Source organism: Rattus norvegicus, chromosome 15 (genome assembly GCF_021556685.1).
Source record: "Rattus norvegicus strain SHRSP/BbbUtx chromosome 15, alternate assembly SHRSP_T2T, whole genome shotgun sequence".
NCBI lineage: Eukaryota > Metazoa > Chordata > Mammalia > Rodentia > Muridae > Rattus > Rattus norvegicus.
This window is the reverse complement of record NC_141548.1, coordinates 34,478,509-34,499,151: the sequence shown is the minus strand read 5'-3', so window position 1 is coordinate 34,499,151 and position 20,643 is coordinate 34,478,509. Positions and strand designations below refer to the sequence as shown.

The 20,643-nt window shown below is 45.2% G+C and overlaps 1 protein-coding gene and 1 long non-coding RNA gene across 2 annotated transcripts in view; one reads left to right on the top strand and one right to left on the bottom strand.

The window, feature by feature from the left end:
• Positions 1 to 20,643, bottom strand: part of Parp4 (poly (ADP-ribose) polymerase family, member 4) — a 102,286-nt gene that overhangs the window by 28,116 nt on the left and 53,527 nt on the right. The window contains exons 18-27 of the mRNA NM_001427093.1: positions 20,307 to 20,471; positions 19,632 to 19,678; positions 19,307 to 19,385; positions 16,460 to 16,597; positions 12,578 to 12,773; positions 10,482 to 10,549; positions 7,485 to 7,672; positions 4,923 to 5,022; positions 3,154 to 3,324; positions 2,864 to 2,944 (exon numbers count right to left, since the gene is read on the bottom strand). Of these exons, the coding sequence (NP_001414022.1) occupies positions 2,864 to 2,944; positions 3,154 to 3,324; positions 4,923 to 5,022; positions 7,485 to 7,672; positions 10,482 to 10,549; positions 12,578 to 12,773; positions 16,460 to 16,597; positions 19,307 to 19,385; positions 19,632 to 19,678; positions 20,307 to 20,471 (1,233 nt within the window). The remainder of the gene's footprint in view (positions 1 to 2,863; positions 2,945 to 3,153; positions 3,325 to 4,922; positions 5,023 to 7,484; positions 7,673 to 10,481; positions 10,550 to 12,577; positions 12,774 to 16,459; positions 16,598 to 19,306; positions 19,386 to 19,631; positions 19,679 to 20,306; positions 20,472 to 20,643) is intronic.
• On the top strand, positions 18,118 to 19,503 carry LOC148000965 (uncharacterized). Its single transcript, XR_015638807.1, has 4 exons — positions 18,118 to 18,345; positions 18,658 to 19,070; positions 19,160 to 19,206; positions 19,469 to 19,503. It is a non-coding gene; the product is annotated as an uncharacterized LOC148000965 (long non-coding RNA).

The window sequence follows — 20,643 nt, the reverse complement described above, 5'->3', positions numbered from 1 at the left end:
TATACTGGTGCACATGCAAACAGCACCAAATGACCCATGGGGTTAAAAGAAAGCACGCGACCTTGGGAGGGAAAGCAGTGGTGTGCAGCGTGGAAAGAGTTGGAGGGAGTGGGGGTTGGGTTTGATTATAACACATCTTCAGATACAAAATCCTCAGTTTAAAAAAAAAGGTCCAAAAAAAAAAAATCAAAAGAAGCTAGGCATAATGGCACACCCCTGTAACTCCAGCACTTAAGAGGTCAAAGTCCAGGCTGGAGAGATGGCTCAGTGGTTAAGAGCACTGACTGCTCCTCCAGAGGTCCTGAGTTCAATTCCCAGCGACCACATGGTGGCTCACAACCATCTGTAATGGGATCTGATGCCCTCTTCCAGTGTCTTTAAGCGACAGTGCACTTAAATAAATAAAATAAATCTTTAAAAGAAAGAGGTTAAAGTCCTTGGTTAGGTGGCAAGGCCAGCTGGTCCTCATGAGAACGTAGGCTCTGGCTCTCAGCCTGTGCCTAGAAGAGTAACTTTGTTGTTATTTAGGTTGAACCCACAGTTTGCCACATGTAAGTATATGCTCTTCCATGTTCTATGAAATGATTCTAGAAATGAAAGTAAAACCAAGGAGGAGCTCTAAACTCACAGGCCTTACAGTATGGCTTGCGTATTGGCAGCTCTCACGGCACCGTCTGATGTTATGTGAGCAGGTCTCCAGGGAGGAGGCTTCCCGGTCAGTTCAGAAAAGCAAGCGGGAGGATACAAAATCAATTGGCAGAAAGCCTTTTACATATTTGTAACGAGTGAGCTGAGAGAGCTCATGAAAAACATGCTCACTCATAATTTCAACATAGAAGAAAAAAATATAGGATTTAACCTCACCAAGGAGGTGAAAGCCCTCTACAATTAAAAAGTTAAAAACCTGAAGAAGGAAATGGAAGAAAGCCTATTACTGCCATTCTCTATGCTAACATAGTTTCTAACTAGATTTAAATACTCCGCTCTATACCCACAGGTAAGTATAGCTCCCACCCCTCATCGTAGAAGCTTCCTTTTGCAGCAGGCAGAGATCTGTAACTGCCCGATTGGCACATCGTCCTCTGCGAGGTTCCCAACTGACGTCTACATTCTAGCTTGTTTTTTTTCATTGTTGTTATAAAACAGTGGCCAAAAGAAACTTGAGAAGGAGAGGATTTATTTGTTTTTTCAGGTTACAGCCTGTGACCTAGGGAAGCCGGGGCAGAAACCCGGAGGCAGGAACCGAAGCACAGACCAGGGAGGAATGATGCTGACTGGCTTGCTTCTCCTGTCTTGCTTAGCTACCTTTCTACATCTACATCTTGGGTCCAGTTCTCACAGTGAAAATGCCCCCCACCCCACTCCCAACAATTAATCAAGCAAATGGCCCACACACATTTCCACAGGCCAATCTGATAAAGGCAATCCTTCAGTTGAGAGTCCCTTCCACAGGCGACTCTATTCTGTATCTAGTTGACCAAGACTAACCAGTACAATCTACAATAGAACGTCTACACTTAAGGCTCAGGGACATCATGGGGAGAAGGCTTTAGAAGCGAGAGGAGCAGGATGCCTCTGTGAGATAGCTTCTTTCAGAAATAACAGGGAAGTTGCACCCAGGAGATCTCAACAATATGGCTGTTTGACAAGACCCACATGATAGCACCACATTCAGATGAAAGCCTATAGGTAATCAGTGGCTGCCGAGAGAGAGAGACAATCAGTCTTGTCTAGGAATGAGCCTCCTCACAGACTATTCAGTTCTGCGGGGTCGGCCCTAAGCCGGTGCACACAAGAGCAACGCTAAATGGGCTCAAGAATCACGTATGTGGGTGCATGGGCATGCGCACGCTTGAGAGGGTGAGAGAGGGAAGAGGAGAAGGGGTAGGGGATTGGGGGAGGTGGAGGGGATTACAGAAGAGGTCATGAACTTGAGAGTGTGGAGTTGACTCCCAAGGAATTGGAGAGGAATGGAAGAATAGAAATTATGTAAATACAGTACTCAAGTATGAAATTCTCAAAAGAATAAAAAATTAATTAAAAACACTGTTGGAGAAAAAAGAGAAAAAAAAAAGGTCTTTGAATTGTTGTAATTTGGACCTTCACTAATAATCAACAACGGTTAATGAACTGTTTTCTTGAGTTCTGAGAGGATTTATGGAACCAGAAACTCCTCTCCAATTTTGACAAACTGGACAAGTAGGTAACAACATTTGCAGTTGGCACCTGAACTGGGGAGTTTATGGTGCTATGCTCTTACCCCGGGGCTCTGTAAAGACTAGACAGTGTCGGAAGGTGGTGGTGCAGGAATGTAGTATCAGCACTCAAGAGGCCGAGGCAGCAGGAAGGCTTCAAGTTCAAGGCCATCTCGAGTTAGATAGTATCTCAAATGGAAACAAAAGAACCACATTTTGTTTTGAGAAAAGGCCTATGTAGCCCAGGCTGGCCTGGAACATGCTTTGTAGACAAGGATGAACTCAAACTTCCAATCCTAATGCATCTACCTCTCAAGTACTGGGGCTGTAAGAATGAACACACAATTACAAGTAAATATATCTACTTGTAAGCTAATCTTACCCCTGGACGGATCCAAGACTCCCAGATGAAGACCCATTAAAGAGCCGTGCCCCCATCCCAGGTGCACAGATAACCTCCTGACCACTCTCCATGTGTGTGCTGACTTATCAGCATAGAATGACATAGGAAATACATGGAACTTATATGTGAAAACTGACAATTATAACTTTCTGCCCATAGCTTAAGTTTGTGAGTTCCTGGAAATGGCAGAGCCCTCAATTTGCTTGGCTAGTGCTTTCCCAATGAGTTCTACCCACAGCCTGGCAGTTTGAGATTTGAATCTTACAGTCCCAGTTGTCTTCTGAAGCTCTGTAGTTGACACCATTGTGCAAAATTCTTTCTCTTGGATGAATGCACACAGGGATGCCTGAAACAGGAGAAACACAAGTGCTCTGTTAGCATTTCTGCTCCCAGTGTGTGCTAATGGTGCCGCACCCCTTCTGGCCACCCCCTCCTCTCCCAAGAGAAATCAAGAGCTTCCCTGGCCAGAGGGGAACCATAGTGCCAAGAAGAGGGGAAGAACCATAGCGAAATCCATCGTCTTCCCCATGGTGTAAGGAGCTCTGCCTTTCTTACCTGTGTACAATGAGGAATGAATCCATAGACCAGGAGTCGATCATTGTGAAACAAGGAGGGCACGCACGTGGGAGCCTGCAGGGGCTCAGGGGCATCTCTGCTAAGCTGCTGCCACTTCACAGAGACGGAGTGACAACTTGGGGAGTGTATCCTGGCCATTTGGGCTTCTATCTATAATACAAGAGAAAATACTTCTCCTTTAATGTTAACATCTAAAAACAAACACAGAGCCAGCCAGTTGGCCGGACCCTTGAGTGCTTGCCTTGTATAAATGGTTGTATGGTTTCAATCTCTAGTATGGCAAAGTCAACAAACCCAGAAATAGTTACTTAACACTTAGAAACTTACATTATGTCTTTGAGGATTTTATAGTTTTTTTTTCCCTTCCTGTCACTGGGGGAGATATTTTATTTTAAACAAGGTTTTAATATCTAGTCCTGGCTGACTTGGAACTTGCTCTGTAGACCAGGCTGGTCTCAAATTTATAGTGATCTACCTGCCTCTGTCTCTTGAGTGCTGGGATTAAAGGTGCCATCAGCTTAAATAAATACATTTAAGTTTCTTGTTTCAGCTTGTGGCGATGGCTCAACAATGGGAGCACTTGTCACACAAGCTGGGCAGCTCTGGATCATAGCCAGTGGGAATGGGAACTGTGCAGCTGCTGTGCAAAAAAGAGTTCCCCTCCTGAGTACAAACCCAGAGCTGAACAACTGGAAGGGCTCGACAGGTAGTGTGTGCCAGCATTCACGCAAGCACCATTCACAGCAGCCTGTGGTGGGAATAGGCCACGTTCACTGATAATTACCAAATACAACGAGGTGTCTGTGCACCTCTCCCAGTCTCTCTCTATCTCTCCCTTTATCACCTATTTATGATAGAATAATCATATATGAGTATTTGACACACTATTATTCATCCCTCAGATGGGCATTGTGACCCATGCCTGTAATCTCAACACTTGGATTGATGGGGCAGTAGGGTCAGGAGTTCAAGTCCATCCTCAGCTCATCCTGGGTTACATGAGATTCCTTTTATCAAAACCCAATTAAAAAAAAGAATAAAATATTTGGCCTTAAAATGAAAAGAAATTCTGTCAACAACACAATACCGATAAGTCTTGTGGGCATTACGCTAAGTTAAATAAGCCAGACACAAAAGAACAAATGTTTTATGCCTGTGCATCTAGAAATATCTGGAAAAGGCAAACTCAAAAAGATTGGAAATAGAACAGATATTGTCCAGCACTGAAGGCAATAAGAGTTATTATTATATTTAATTTATATTAAATTATTGTAGACTAGATGTGAGGTTCTGAAAATGGCTGGAAATGATGGTTAGACCACTTTGGATTTGTAAGTCTTGTGGGCATCATGATTTACGCAAATCACGATGAAGGACTAGCCATGGGGTGTGGTCACGTCTGTAATCCAGTGCTGTGGGGCACAGGGAAGAGAGGTGCTGAGAATAAAGGCATACACTGCCCTGTCCGGCTTGGCCTCTCTTATTATTAAAGATGTATTAAAACCTCTGACTTCGGGGCTGGGGATTTAGCTCAGTGGTAGAGCGCTTACCTAGGAAGCGCAAGGCCCTGGGTTTGGTCCCCAGCTCCGGAAAAAAAAAAAGAACCAAAAAAAAAAAACCTCTGACTTCCTTGTAGGTCTTGCCTATTCACAAAAGGTAGAAGTCACTACCAGACTTGTAAGAAGACAGGATTTCTATATGTAAACAAACGAGTACAGATAAGATATTTTAAAAAGAAACCTACATACCTGTTTTTTCCAACTGTGCTTAGATTTTGAGTTAAAATACTCAAACACTCCAGCACCACACTGAGACAAGGTCCTTAGGATGTGACGATTCGCTGTAGAACTGAGCACATTTCACACATTTTAATTAAAGACATTTTTTTTTTCAGACAAGGTTTCTCTGTATAATAGCCCTGACTGTCCTGGAACTCATTTTATAGACCAGGCTGTCCTCGAAATCACCGAAATCCACCTGCCTCTGCCTCATTTTTTTCTTCTTCTTTTGAATTTTAATTATTATTATTATTTTTTTTTTTATAAAAGTCTCATTCTATAACCCAGGCTATTCTTGAACTTGGGGCAACCTTTCCACCTCTTACAGGTATGTAACATTATGACGGGCTGAGATGCATTAGTCTTACTCAGTGGCCTGTGCTGGCCTTGAACTTGTTTCTTAACTTCAACCTGTCACTAGCTGAGATTATAAATTTGTGCCATGACACCCAGTAATTTTCAAGACATTCTAGACATAGTTGGTAAACAGATGTTAACGATGTCAAGAAAAATGAGGGAAGAATTTACTTTTCTGTTCCCGAGTTAAACAGATTAAATGCAGCCAGGGTGCTGCTCATGGTCAAGCATACCCAAGGCAAGTGGGGCTCTTGAGTCAATGTAGCCTTGGCAAAATGTAGGGGGTACAAAGTCCTTGTGCAGATTAGCATTAGGAAATCCAGGACTGTTAATCATGCAGGGTTGCCTCTTCAAAGGAAGAGTTGTGCAACCTGTTTTCTACCCCGAAGGCGGGGAGTGGAGATGGTCAGTAGTCTGGTGACCTCTGTGCTATCTGCATGATGGTGACCACAATAGCTCCCTTAAGGTAACCTGTAAGAGCTTTGATGTGACTATGCCTTAAGCTTCATTGTACACACAGGATTGTTTTATACCAAGAAACCCCCCCCCCCAAATGTATTGTGCTCAAATATGCCTAAAATAAACGTCCCGGTTCAGACTCTAGAAATGTGAATGAACACTTTCTAGTGAGTTGTGTTGAAGCAGACTTCTTTCTTGCCTCACACAAATGACACTCTTTCTGGCCAGGGTGTTTGCAGAGACCTCCACAGCAGAAATATCAAACAGTAAATAAAGCCAGGCAGTTGGCGCTGCATTCCTCTATTCCCAGTGCTTGGAAGGCAGAGGCAGGTAGATCTCTAAGTTGAGGTTAGCCTGGTCTACAGAGTGAGACCTTGTCTTAAAACAAACCAAAACAACCGATACAAAGGGGAAACAAAATAAACAGAGGTGTGGAGAGAGGTGTGGGAGCAGCCAGTTCCACTTTTATTGAAAGAATAAAGATTTTTAAACTATCCCCCACTGTCCCTGCTGTGAGGGCCAGTGCACCTCACAAAAGAATAACATCACATGTTATGGGAAAGTAGTCCGGCCATAGACCACCTGGCCTCGATAAGGCCTAGCTCTGCATAGACCATCCGGCCTCAATAAGGCCTGACTCAACGTAAGACACCTGGCCTCAATAAGGCCTGACTTACCAGTCCTGAGGAAAAAGAGTTGGGGTCAGCTTACCCCAGAGGCAGGGTGGACTGGAGTTGGACTGAGCCCAAGCTAGATCATGTGTGCCAATGTAAACAAACCAGTAAAATTGCTTTGCTTTGTGTGGCTGTTGCCAACTGCCTATGTAATTTTCCCTATAAATACCTTCCCCTAGTTGGGCTCGGGGTCGACTCTTCTGTCTCCTGTGTGAGATACGTGTCGTTCCCAGAGCTCTGGTTCCTCAAATACACCTCTTGTTCATTACATCAAGACCGGTTTCTTGTGAGTTCTTGGGGGTTGTGTTGTCTCGAGATTTGAGTGGGGGTCTTCCCCACCCCCCTGGTCTTTCATTATCATCAGTAGCGGTGGAGTGCCTTCAGAGGCTTTGAGGAAGCTGGGATAGAGCCCAGAGCTTGTACTCAGGGTTCACTTGCAGTCTACAAACCATCTCCTAATCTGCCTTACCTCCTGCCTCAGAACAGGGGTTCCTGGTGTCCTGGGGTAGAAGCTGTGCAGGAAGAATGTCTGGGCTTCAGGGCCAGCCACCAGGCAGGGGCCCTGCGGGGACAGCAGGAGACCCTCCCTGCCTTTTCCTAACACAGATGCCAGCTACCATTCCAACAACTAGAGGAATGACTATGACCCCTGGACTTCGATGCAAATGCAGAAACCTGATAACACAGGAGAGGGAGAAGGCAGGTGAGAGGCAGATGCAGCTCCAAGAGCAGGCATTGCCAACCATGCACATGCCCCAGGGAGCTGTGCCAGGCTGCTCAGGACAAGCTGGTCATCTGAACTGTTGTGCTAAGTAACAGTCCCACGAGGCCCATTTTACAAATGAAATGACCTGCTCAGGGTCCCTGCGGTTGTAAGCCTCTGGCAGCACCGTCCTAAGGCAAGAAGAGCTCAGCTCCTTGCAGCATACAGATTTCATGTCTTATACCAACTTCCAAGCTTGCAAAGTTCCCGGACAGACAGCGTAAAGACTTGTCCACTAGCCATCTTTGTCGCTATGGTGACCAGATCTCTGGAACTTACCCAACAGCGCAGGTGAACACTCTGGTGTGCTGGATATTTCTTTTCACGAGCTGCAAGGTCAGACTCTCACTCTGAAGGTGGCCATCGGATATGAGGAGAATGTTCCGCAACCCTTCTGAAGGGTACAGGAAACTAAGATAGCGGAGAACTTTCCAGAAGTCTGTGTTCCCCATGGAAGGTGCTGCAGACTGCAGAAGAGCAAGTGTCACAATCTTAAGACATGTCCATCCATTATGTGCAGCTGCACATGATAGCCTCTACATTCTAGCTGTTATGACAAACTAAGCTTCCTTTTATCACCCCTAACCCCAGCGAAGATTCACTCCAAGCACCCAGGGAGTAACGAGGAGAAAGCTCTTTAACAGCACCGCACATCTGATCTAGCAAATGCCCAGAGAGAAGCTGGTCCTGAGCAGAAATCTTTTACAGCATTGATAGATCTTGAGCTGTGATATTCTACATATGCTGTCATCTGAAAATCTCTGTTAGGGCCCAGCTCCGAGTTATTCTCTCAGCAATTAAACATGTTTAAAGAGACAGAAACGGAAGCGCCGCCATTTTGGACAAGTGGGAGCTGTGCACAGCAAAACTACTGTCCCAGTTGTTTTGAATCAGATTGGCGTTGTTCTTTTAGGGCAGCTGTGAGCTGGGGTCATGCTGCCTGGCAGGCAGAGTGACGCTCTTTTATATGGGAATAGCGGCTAATGGATGGTAGTCTTGGCGACAAAGCTTGACAGAAGTGTTGGTAAGCCTGAGCGAAGTTACATCAGAAGCCAGCTGTACTTTTCTTGTGTTCCTGCAGCTCCCAACAAGTCCAGCTACTGCACCTTCCAGCCGTGTGGGAGTGGCACTCTTGTAGCTGCTGCATTCTATTCTGTGTGACTTAATATCCCTAGCAAGTTTATCACTGAGTCCTTTATAACATTGCTTTATTACTTCCAGCCTCTCTCCGTGTCATCATGGACACCTGCTAGGAATTCATCATTCACTGAGGCAAGCTCGTCTCCTATGGAGAACCTGGAGATACAATGTCGTCATAAAGATTTGTACACTCATATATACTTATATGTCCTTTTAGTTTGTCCTGTGCCCCATAGCAACTATATTTTTACTACTCAGCATTTAAATAAAGCAAACAACAGTTTTTATTTTTTTATTTTTATTTATTTATTTATTTTTTTTGGTTCTTTTTTTCGGAGCTGGGGACCGAACCCAGGGCCTTGCGCTTCCTAGGTAAGCGCTCTACCACTGAGCTAAATCCCCAGCCCCTTATTTTTTTATTTTATTCATTTATTTATTTATTTTTTTGGTTCTTTTTTTTTCGGAGCTGGGGACCGAACCCAGGGCCTTGCGTTTGCTAGGCAAGTGCTCTACCACTGAGCTAAATCCCCAACCCCAACAGTTTTTAAAGAACTAAACATTTGTGCAAAGAAACACGCCATCAAAGCACCTTGGCTTTGCTGGTTTGGGGGTGTGAGTGGCCATCTTCAGCTTGTTCATTTTAAAACGATGGACAGAAGAAAATTTCCAAAATGCTTAAAATGTTTGTGGAATCATAGTAGATGGTAAGAATGTAGGTGATTTTCTACCTGGTTGTTTGATTTTTTTTTTATTATATTGGCTGGTGTATGTGTGTGTATGCATGTGTACATGTGTGTACATATGTGTGTGCTTATGTCTCTGCATATGTATGCATTTGTGTGCACATGTATGTATGTGTGTTTGTGTGTATGTATGTGCATGTGTGTATGTATGTGTTTGTATATGCGTATATGTATGTGTGTATGTGTGCGTGTATGTCTGTGTATGTATGCATGTGTACATGTGTGTATGTGTATTTATGTCTCTGTGCATGTGTATGTATGTGTGTGCATGCATGTATGTTTGTATATGTGTGTATGCATGTATATGCATGTATGTGTGCATGAGGTTGTATGTGTATATATGTGTGTATATGTGTATGTTTATATGTGTGTGTATGAGGGGGAGTCCACAGGTGCCATGGTGTATGTGTGGAGGTCATATGACAACTTGCATAAACCAGTTTTCTCCTTCTTGTGAGTCCCAGAACTCAGCCACTGCCTTTACTCACTGAGCCATCTTACCAGCCACTATCTTAGTTTTTTTTTTTTTTTGAGACAGACACCCCTTAGGCTGGCCTCAAACTTACTAATAGCTGACCTTCTTGTTCCTGAACTCCTGATCCTCCTGCCTCCCCCTGCTGAGTGCTGAAATTACAGGTTTGAGTTTTCTGTTTTCACTGTTGTTAACTCCCAGTTAAAGAAAGGTCATGGGCTGGAGAGATGGCTCAGTACTTAAGAGTACTGACTGCTCTTCCAGAGGTCCTGAGTTCAGTTTCCAGCAACCACATGGTGGCTCACGACCATCTGTAAAGGGATCCGATGCCCTCTTCTAGTGTGTCTGAGGACGGCTACAGTGTACTCACATACATGAAATAAAAATAAATCTTAATGTTGAGGGAGTGAATATAGGAAAATAAAAAACCCACCATGACCGTCTCTACCATCATCCTCACCATCACCCTCATCCCCAAAAGCACCATCTGCATCACAGGCACCTCCTGTGGGTGGATAACTGATATCTCCCACCCCTAAAGGCTCTATACCTGCCTGTGGGTACTACTGGGAGTTGATGGGACCCATTGTGCTAGGATTCAGACTGGGGCATGTGCCCTTATGAAGGGTCCCTGATTCCTTCCTGCCTTTCTTCGCTTCTGAGCCCTTGGGTGAATGACCCTCCTCCCTCTGCTGTAATATGTCATTCTGCTAAAGGACCAAAGGCAGATGGCTAAGCACCTACAGACAGAGACCTCTGCAGGTGTAGACCAGAGATCCTCCTCCTTACAAGTAGGTTTATCTCATGCATCTGTAGAAAAGCTCACTTGCATCCTCCAGTGTGCAAACCATTCGGGGACCAGGCCCTGGACGAACCACTCAAGCCTCGCAGACACTCAGGAGGGGAAGAGAGCTCTCTTACCATAATGAACTCCGTGGCCAATTTATTGTTCGTGATGCACTTAGGATATGAAAATAGTTCCTTGTAACCTGTGTGATAAGAAGGTGTGATATATTGCCATTAAACACTCACAGACTGACCACCATTGACCACCAATGCTACTGTTTCTACCATAAGCAATGCTATGTGTGTGCTTCCTTTTCAGAAGACCATGGATACACGTTTTGGCATACAAAACCACATTTCAAACACATTCTGCAAGCTGTTCTACATGAGATGCTCCAAGTCAAGCTCCATGCAGAGATCTCAGCATCACCTATGCAAACCAAGGTATAATAAACGTCAGCGGCATGGGCAGCTCAGCCTGGGCAGGGCAGAGTCCCCAGCAAAGTGCCTGCCATCCCCATATGACCCATGTTCCTGGCAGAACTGAAAGGCAAAAGTTAAAGTTGCCCCCCTAGACACAAAGTTTAGGGCAGAAGAAAGAAACAGGTTAGGCCCCAGAATTGTATGTTCCAGGAAACCTCTCCTAGGGCTACAGAATAGGTAATTACATCGGCTGGTTCAACATCTTTCTCCCAGGAACTAGCTGACCATGAAGTTAGATTAGAATCTTAGAGAACAATCTTGAGAAGCAGGAAGCAGTTTCTCCCAGGAGCTAGCAGACCAGAAAGTTAAACAATCTTGAGAAACAGGGAGTTTCTCCTTGTGATTTTTCACTGGTATTCTTCACACTTTCCAATGACGCCATCCCTGCCCCCTTGGGTTGTGGTTTTTCCCTTTAAATACCTCTTCTCCCAGCCTCTCGGGGTCGAGCTCCACTGCCCCTGCGTGGGATACGAGTCTTGACCCAAGTGCACTGGTTCCTATCAATAAACCTCATGTTTATTACAGCAAGGACAGTCTCACATGAGTTCTTGGGGGGGTCACATCATCCCGAGACTTGAGTGAGGGTCTCCCCGCTCTGGGGGTCTTTCAGAACCACCCAGCTTCATTGTTAAAGGGGATAGGTGGATGCATAGAGGATTCTCATCAGGCAGGACCACCCCTGACTCTACACTCCTTCCTTCACCCCTGAGATACCTTACTTAGCTATTTCTTTGAGATATGGTTTTGTTCTGTAGTTCAGGCTAGCATGGAATTCACAATATAGCCCAGGCTATCTTATTAGCACTCCTGTCTCAGTCTCTGGAATGCTGGAATTTCAGAAGTAAGCCACCATGCCTGGCCCAAAGGCACTGTTAGCCATGTGATTGGTTACCCTGAGATTATTCTTGTAATCCCTTTACCATCAGCCAATATCCAAGCAGTATGGCATAGCCAACCTGTTTCAAACCATCTTATGTAACTCCTACTTAGTGGTTAAGCCATTAACCTGATCCATTGATTTTTTTTAAAAAAAGATTTGTTCATTTATTATATATGAGTACACTGTAGCTGTCTTCAGACACACCAGAAGAGGGCATCAGATCTCATTACAGATGGTTGTGAGCCACCATGTGGTTGCTGGGAGTTGAACTCAGGACCTCTGGAAGAGCAGTCAGTGCTCTTAACCGCTGAGCCATCTCTCCAGCCCCTGATTCACAGATTTGAGTCATTCCTGGTTCTGCCCTGCCATATTCTTGAGCTGTCCCCACCCTCCTTCCTGGAAGGTGACATTGATCTTCTAGTAACAGTGCTGGCCTGGTGCTGCCTGAGCCCACGTCTGCCATGTCATCTGTGACTGGGCTGACTGCAAACTCTTCGGACCTTCCTGTTGAATAAACCGAGGCTGCACCTTGTTCAGTTGATGATTACGTTGGTCGCATCTGTGTCTCACTCACTGTATCGCAAAGCTTAAAATCCTTGGCACAGACTATCTCTGCCCTTGGGAGACTAAGATGTAGGGCTGTTATCACGTAGACGAGGCCCTGAAAGTTCAAGCTGACCTGCCCCAAGGGACGACTACTGAGCTTGGGAATGGTAGAGGCAGGTCTTCACCACGAGGCGCTGACTTCAGAGTTCTGTGCTTCCACTTCATGCTAAGGCGTCTCCACCTGCACGGACGAGGCCCGCCCTAGTGGTCACCATTCTGCACAGTGTATACTTGGGTTAAGGACTGGGGATGGCGCACTCACCTGTGCCAAACCGCATAACGTTGACTTTCTGCTCCTCGCCCAGCAAAGACAGAGCATACAGGGCGATCTGCTTGGCTTGTGTGAATGCCACGCCCTCCATGGAACTGGAACAGTCAAGACAGATAATCACTTCGTTCTTTTCACGGCGGTCAGGGAGGACGTCTGCCAGCTCCGGTTGAAAGACAAGCATGCAGGCCTAAAAAGAGGAGAGAGTGGGTCAGAGGTTCCCACAACCTACTCGAGGAAATACTCACAATTCTGAAAGTGTCTCGGGCCTGTGACAGGCTCAGTAGGTAAAAATCGCCTTCTATTCAAGCCTGGTGACCGGCTTCAGTCCCCAAAGCCACAGGGAGGTAGAGAACCTTTCTCAAAAACTTTCTTCTAACCTTCACATGCACTCTAGGGCACGTTTACACACACCCACAGGCACATGCACACGCAAGCCTTCTAGTAAACTGATGCTACCAAACCAAAATGGGTAAGATCTCTCTTTTTATTCTTTTGAGATGGAGTCTCCATTGTGTAGGAAAGGCTAACCTAAAATCTGCTAAGTAGCTGAGGGTGACTGTAGATTCTGATCTCTTGCCTATTCTCCCAGAGCGATGTTTGACCACTGATAGCTATTATTTTTCCAGTGATACAATGACCTACTAGTGTTGGGAGGGGCAGCTGAGGCATTCAAAGAGAGTAGAATATTAGAGATAAAGATGCAAACACTTGGGATGAAAATGCCCAAGGACTCAGGGGTCTACACTGGAGTCTGGGACATGGCTCATTGGTACATCTAGTACACACCAAGGCCTTGGGGTGATCTCCAGCACTGCATAACACTGGAGGTGGTAGTCCCCTCTAATTCCTATCCACAAGTAGTAGAGGCAAGAGGATCAGAAGTTTAATGACTTCTGGGACAGCCTGGGCTACACAACACCCTGGTCCCTCAAATATAGACTATCTTCACACACACACACACACACACACACACACACACACACACACAGGCTCTAACCTTGTACAAATAGTGAATGTATGAATCCTCTCAGTCACACACTATTCTAAAAGAACTACAGATGTTGTGCACTTACAAAAACACATGCACAGAACAATTGCTAAGCAGCACACAGTATAGTTCTGCTGTCATGTAAGCTTCAGTTTTAAATTGTTTTAATCTTATTTTTTTTTTTTTTTTGGTTCTTTTTTACGGAGCTGGGGACCGAACCCAGGGCCTTGCGCTTCCTAGGTAAGCGCTCTACCATTGAGCTAAATCCCCAGCCCCTTAATCTTATTTTTTATGTGTGTGGGTATTTTGTCTGCATGGTTATCTATGCAACATGTGTATACCAGGTGTCCATGTAGGCAAAAGGAGGATGTCAGACCCTCTTAACCAGCCACAAACAGTTGTGAGCCACCAAGTGGGTGCTATCAATCAAACCTGGATCCACTGGAAGACAGCCAGTGCTCCTGTCAACTGAGACGTCGCTCCAGCCCCTTAAGTTATTTTCATACACTTCCCTGATTTCTAAATTACTTTACTGTTTGTTTATTGGGTGTATACATATGAATGTTCACATGTGTGTGGAGGTGAGAGGACAATGTGGAGGAGCCTGATCTCTTCTACCACATGGGTCTTCAGGCTTCATCCGTGTCTTGCTTTTATCAGCTCAGCCACCAAGCTGGCCCCAAGGCTCAGGTTAATTGTAAATGAAGAAGCAATTCTTCGTTACAAACACGCACAATTGTATTATGGCCATAAGTACTTTTATTTATTTAAAAAAAGTTTTCATTGCATTTTTTGCTTGCTTATTTATTTATTTACTTATTTGTTTGGTGTGTCTGTATGCGCACGTGTGCATGTGTGCATGTGTGCGTGTGTGTGTGTGTGTGTGTGTGTGTGTGTGTGTGTGTGTGTATGTGTAGAGTGCACACATGCCACTGTATACACATAGAAGTCTGAGGAAAATTTCTGGGAGCCAGTTTTCTCCTTCTACCATGCGGGTTCCAAGGGTCTAAATTCAAGTTGTCAGGCTTGGAGGCAAACACATTTAAGTGCTGAGCAATCTCTCTGGCCTTTATTTATTTATTTATTTATTTATTTATTTATTTATCATTTATATATTTGTAGGACTAGAGAGATAGTTCCGTTAAAAGCACTGACTGCTCTTCCAAAGGTCTTGAGTTCAATTCCCAGCAACCACATGGTGACTTACAACCATCTGTAATGGGTGTATCTCCAATGTCCTCTTCTGGTGTGTCTGAGGATAGCTGAAGTGTACTCGTATATATAAAATAAATAAATAATTCTTTATATATTTGTATGTGTGTGCCTGGCATGTGCTCATGTGGAGGTCAGAGGACAAGTTGTAGAAGTCAGGTCTCTTCTCACTCTGTGGATTCCAGGTAACTGAGGAATACTTCAGCCACATCCTGGTAGCTGTGTCTCCTGGTATATAAAGTGCCCTCCAAGTGTTGTTCCTGCTACATAGCAACCAAGGCACCAGGGCACTTTCACACATGTGTGTACTAAGGCACAGTCTGCGTCCTTAAAAGACCTGCTGTCCTTGCAGAGTCCTTAGGCTATGATTTGTGATACTCACCTGGGACTTTTCTAGGGCATAGGAAGAAATACCCTAAGAGGAAGGACTGAGCCACCAGGATTTGGGAGGGGAAGGGTTACCTTATCCCACTCTGTAAGTGTTCATGAAACATTGAAAATCCATGAAGGAGACACTGGGCTGCTTGCCTTTGGAGCAGCCCACTTCAATCTCCTTGGGGCATTTGCTTTGCTTAGCTGGGCTAAACGAACTGGCTAAATTGTGTGCACCATTATACTGTCTTTTTTCCTTCAAGGAAACAAGGACCAAGAGCTACCCTCACCCCACTGCCACCGAATGGGGTGGCATATGCTTGTACTTCTAGTACCTGGGAGGTTACAAGTTCAAGGTCAGTGTGGAATACAAAGAAAGTTCAAGACCAGGCTGAACTACAAGGAAAGGCCCTGTTTCAAAGAAAGAAATTCCAACATTAATAGTATATTTAGTCATACTTTTTTCCCAATAGGTAAGTGCTTCCAATCATCATCATCATCACCACCACCGACACCATCATCATCATCATCATCTTTGAGACATTCTCATATAGCACACGCCAGTCCTAAATTTTGATGTAAGGATAACATTAACTCCTGATTTTCCCTTGCCTCTACTTCCCAAGGCCTGGGATTGATAGGCAGCAGGCACTGTGTGTTGGGATGATCTCTTGTGCACTGCGTAAAGGTCGTCTTTGTATTATTTCAAATGTCGATTTCTGTACCAGCATGTCACATATGCCAAGAACTGTCCAGACTTTGGTATTGTTGTTTTTGTGAAGCATCACCTGTCTCAGTGTTTCATAAACATTTTTCTCCATCACTTCTGATTAATTTAATAAAGGGCTGACAGGAAATGAAGGGCGGGGCTTCAGGGCAGAGACACGAACTCTGGGAAAGAATCAGGAGGGGGATTCACCAGCCAGACGCAGAGAAAGAACAGGTGCTGGTGATGAGAGGTAATGGCCATGTGACAGAACATAGATCAGAATAAATGGGTTAATTGAAGTTATATGATCCAGCTTCATCAGCCTCAGCTGAAGAATTCATAAATAAATAAGTCTCTGTCATTATTGGAAGCTGGCTGGTTGAGAAACTCTGGCAATAACTATGCCCAACTATTTTGTGTGTGTGTGTGTGTGTGTGTGTGTGTGTGTGTGTGCGTGTGTGTGTATGCTGGTGTTTTTTTGCTATGTCACCAAAGCATGCCTTGAACTAGTGGTCATTCTCCTGCCTCAGCTTCTCTAAGTGAACTGCCACATCTGTCAGTGTTTCCTACTCCCAAGTAAGAGGGACCATACCTCGCTTTCTTTTTCTGGATGTTTTTCAACCCACATTCTTGGGAGATATGCATCACGCAAACCAATGAGGAGAGAAAATCCACTGCTGTCCAGGGAGCTGCCTTCCACGGTGCTAATTACAGCTTTGCAGTCTGTGCTCTGCAACACAAAACGGGCACACAACAAAGTAAGCAAGGGAATAATGGCACCCTGTCTGTCTGTGCTGAGCGCCGTCCGTGTTGAGTGCAGTCTGTGCTGAGCGCCGTCCGTGCTGACCACCATCTGTGCTGACCGCCATCCATGCTGACTAGCCGGGTGGTAAGTACTCGCATTACTTATATAACTCCATTATGAATCAACACTGCAGTAATACACTGAAAAGTGCGAGTGACCACTATCACATTGGTCACCTTCCTGAAGCTCTACATTTGCTGTACACTACAAATCTGGTTAAGTATGAGACGATCACTTCTGTATCTGAGGATGACAGATCTGTCTGTTCATCTGGATATAGCAGAAAGCACACTATGTAAGCAGGACCTGAAATAATAAAACCTAACATTCACGAGACGTCTTGGGATTATACTTCACTTTTAAGGTATGAATTCACAAATATAAACTGGCTTTTGAAGATATAATTTAAAATAATGATGACAACACTGTAAAACGACCACAAGGCTCCGTGCTCCGGGACACTAAGCCTTTTGCAGGGACTTAAGGAGCACCCCTCACTTGGGAATGATATCTGTGAGTTCACCAATGGGGTTGACCATGTGACTTCCTTTGATCAACACTACAGGCAAGTGTGATGCAAGCAGGAGACTGAACAGCATGCCAAAGGGCTAGCCTGGGCTTGCTGCTACTGGGACTCTCCCATCACCACATGAATGTGTAGCCAGACTTTTGGTAGGAGACTTTTTTTTTTTTTTTTTGGTTCTTTTTTTTCGGAGCTGGGGACTGAACCCAGGGCCTTGCGCTTCCTAGGCAAGCGCTCTACCACTGAGCTAAATCCCCAAGCCCAGGAGACTTTCTTTTTTAGATAGAAGAGAAAGTGGTATAAAGAGAAAGAAATTTCCAAATAAAGTCAGGGTAGGAAAGGAGGCAATGTTATCACTGACTGCTTCCTGATGATTAGGGCCATGGAGTTCCTTGGGACAAGTTTGCTCTTTGCTGTCAGGATATCTAACTTCTTTTTTTTCCTTTTTATGAGACCAGCAGCAAACAATAACCTACAACCAACAACCCAGACTTCTCAGGGCCCTCTGAAAAGTCCCCAGAATTCCAAATGTCACATAATCGCAGAAACTATCTGCTGCTGGTGAAACCATGCTCCTAGAGCACGAACGAGGCAAACCATAGTCAGCCATTAAGGACAGTCTCAAGCAGCACCCATACCACACAACTGTGACTAAAATGAAAACCTACTCTTGTAACATTTACTTGTTCTCTTAGAGAGACTAAACTTCTCACTACACGAATGTCCCTGAGCGATGCAAACACACAGTGGCCATACAAACTGACACAGGCCAGAAGCTACGTGTGAGCAGGTGGTCCTAGACCATCTTGTCCCAGCCACATCGACCTGAGAATAAAAACTGCTCGATATTTTAAGCCGCAGAGTTGTGGGAATATTTGTTTGCGAGGAAGGTAGCCAGTGAGGAGGACTTGCACTGACTTTCACTCCGGAGGAGCCGTAAGATCTCATGATGAAAGAGAATCGATGTGAGGCCATAAGCCGACTTGGGAGCAGCCACACAGAAAGCTGTTAATCTGTCTTAGGGGGAATGAGTAATCGTGAAGCTGTAGGTGACTCAGCCTTATGATTGCTACCCAAGTGAGACAGACGCCAGCCAGCCGAGTGCTCGCCAGCTCTGAGGAGCGGAGGAAGGAAGGCTCACAGCCTGCAGGTACACATTACTGGGAAAATACAGTAAGTGAACGGGTCATGTGCCAAGGGCTCAGGCCCAGGAGCCTCCCGACTCGGGAAAACCAAGCAGTGAGCGCCAGTTACTCTCATCTCCCCCTAAAGAAAACCGGAGCTTTATTGTTGGGAAACCATGTGGGGCAGCTCCTTTGAGCTCACCACAAAATGGAGGACTCCTTTTTCTAGCGGGTCTTCCCCTTCTCCGGCCTTATCTGGGGAGACTAACTCCTACACCTGTCACCTGAAGAAGGTCACATAGTCCTTGGCAATCCTACAGCTTCCTCTTTTCTTTCAGAATGAGATCCTGCCTAGCGAGTACCGGGATTCCTGGAATACAAACTCCAGCCTATGATTTACATTCACCCTGAAAACGTTTTCCCCGTGCCCCAAGGTTCATATACAGCTTTTGTTCACACCAAATAAAGTGTATGCACAAGCTGTTTTCCTGAAGAGTGTCTGAGAGAGCTGTTTCCCTGAGTACCGTCTGAGAGCTGTAACGCTAAAATTCCCATCCCACCCCACTCACAGCCGGACTGGGATTCCTCAGACCCCACCATTTCAGACTCTGCTTCATCTTAATGGGAGGAAGAGCAAACCTGAAAATACACTTTGTCACTGAAGAGAATTTGACCAGAGAGAGCCCAGACTTGAAAGCTCCAGGCTGATGAAGCCTAGAGCACAGGGTTGCTTCATTTAGGGGAGAGAAAAGTAAGTTAACACCTAACCACTTATGCTTCTCATTCATCTTCTGCAAACCCTGGTTCCAGCTGACCGTATTCTTGTATCTTAATCTGAAGGATGAATACAAAGATTCACCCACACTGACTGCTGCTTGTCGAAGCTGGTGAGTACTGGGTCACTTTCATACCACGTGCGTATATTTCCAATACAACAAAAAAGAATGGGAAGCTAAGATCCCTTCAGAAAGCAAAGGATTCACTGACCTTTTGTCTCAGCTCATGTGTGTCACTGGAAATGAATTCAATCATGTAGGGCATCTCAATGGACATGGTCAGGGAGAAGCTGCCGACAATGAAGAGACTGTATTAGTACAAGGTCTTAAGTCTCCGCCTGCAGTTGTTTCAAATAATCTTCCTTTTTTGCAGCCCTGAGAATCAAAGCCAGAGCTCCATGCATACAAGTAAGCATTCTAGCACCGAACCAAACCCCTCCCCCAGCACTTCTAACATCCGCAAATGAAAATTTAAGCTATAAAGCCACTGCCCGTTGGATGCGCTAACCCACAGGATTTATATTTTGGGAACCAACCTTTGCTCTGCTCCGATTTCTTTTATACGAATCGTCTCCACTGTGTCCTGTTAGAAGAAAAGAGTAATGAATAATAGAATTTCCACTGACCTCTAGGGTACTAAGGTGATCTCTGCTGGGCATAGCTGACAGCATCCAGACAGGCAGTCTCATTCCCAAGCATCGAGATACACAGCAGTGGGTCAGGGGATGACATTAACTTCAAAAATTCAACTAATGTCAGGGATACCTCTGACAATTACCACAAAGATTTCTTTGAAGGTTACTTTATATTTTTTGATTTTAGGTGTATGGATGTTTTGTGTGTATGCTTGTGTGTGTGTGTGTGTGTGTGTGTGTGTGTGTGTGTGTGTGTGTGTGTGTGTGTGTGTTGCATGCATGCAGTCCTAAGCAGGCCAGAAGAGGGCGCTGAATCCTCTGGAGCCGGAGTTAGACGGTGCTGGTCCTCTGCAAGAGCATCGAGTCCTCTTAGCCACTGAGCCGTCTCTCTAGCACCATCCCCTTTATTTTATTTTTGACTTTTTGGGACAGAGTCTTACTGTGGTGCCCTGGCTGTCCTGGAACTCACTATGTAGTCCAGTCTGGCCTTGAATTCACAGAGATCTGCCCACCTCATCCTCCCAAGTACACGCGCTGCACACGGCTTCCGTCAAGGCTCACATTAAGCGTACCCACCTGAAGGTTCTCATTCAATGCCTTGTTTTGTTGCCAGGGCGCTACAGTGGCAGGGATGAAGAAGATGGCCACGGGACTTTGGATGCTGAGTTCCGTGATGTAGGTGATTTTGATGAGAACTTTAGCCCGAGGGGGTAAGTTTCCAACACTTACAGTGAAGACGTCCTAAAATACAAACAGCTGCTCAAAAGCACGTCCACGTGCTGCTGGTTAATTCCTTGTATTACTAAAGGGATTAATGACAATTAGCCAAGCTCTTCCCCAGAAAATGGTGAGATACCATTTAGTAGTGTAAAGGGGAACTCTGGGACAATTCACTACTAATGGGGACAGGGTG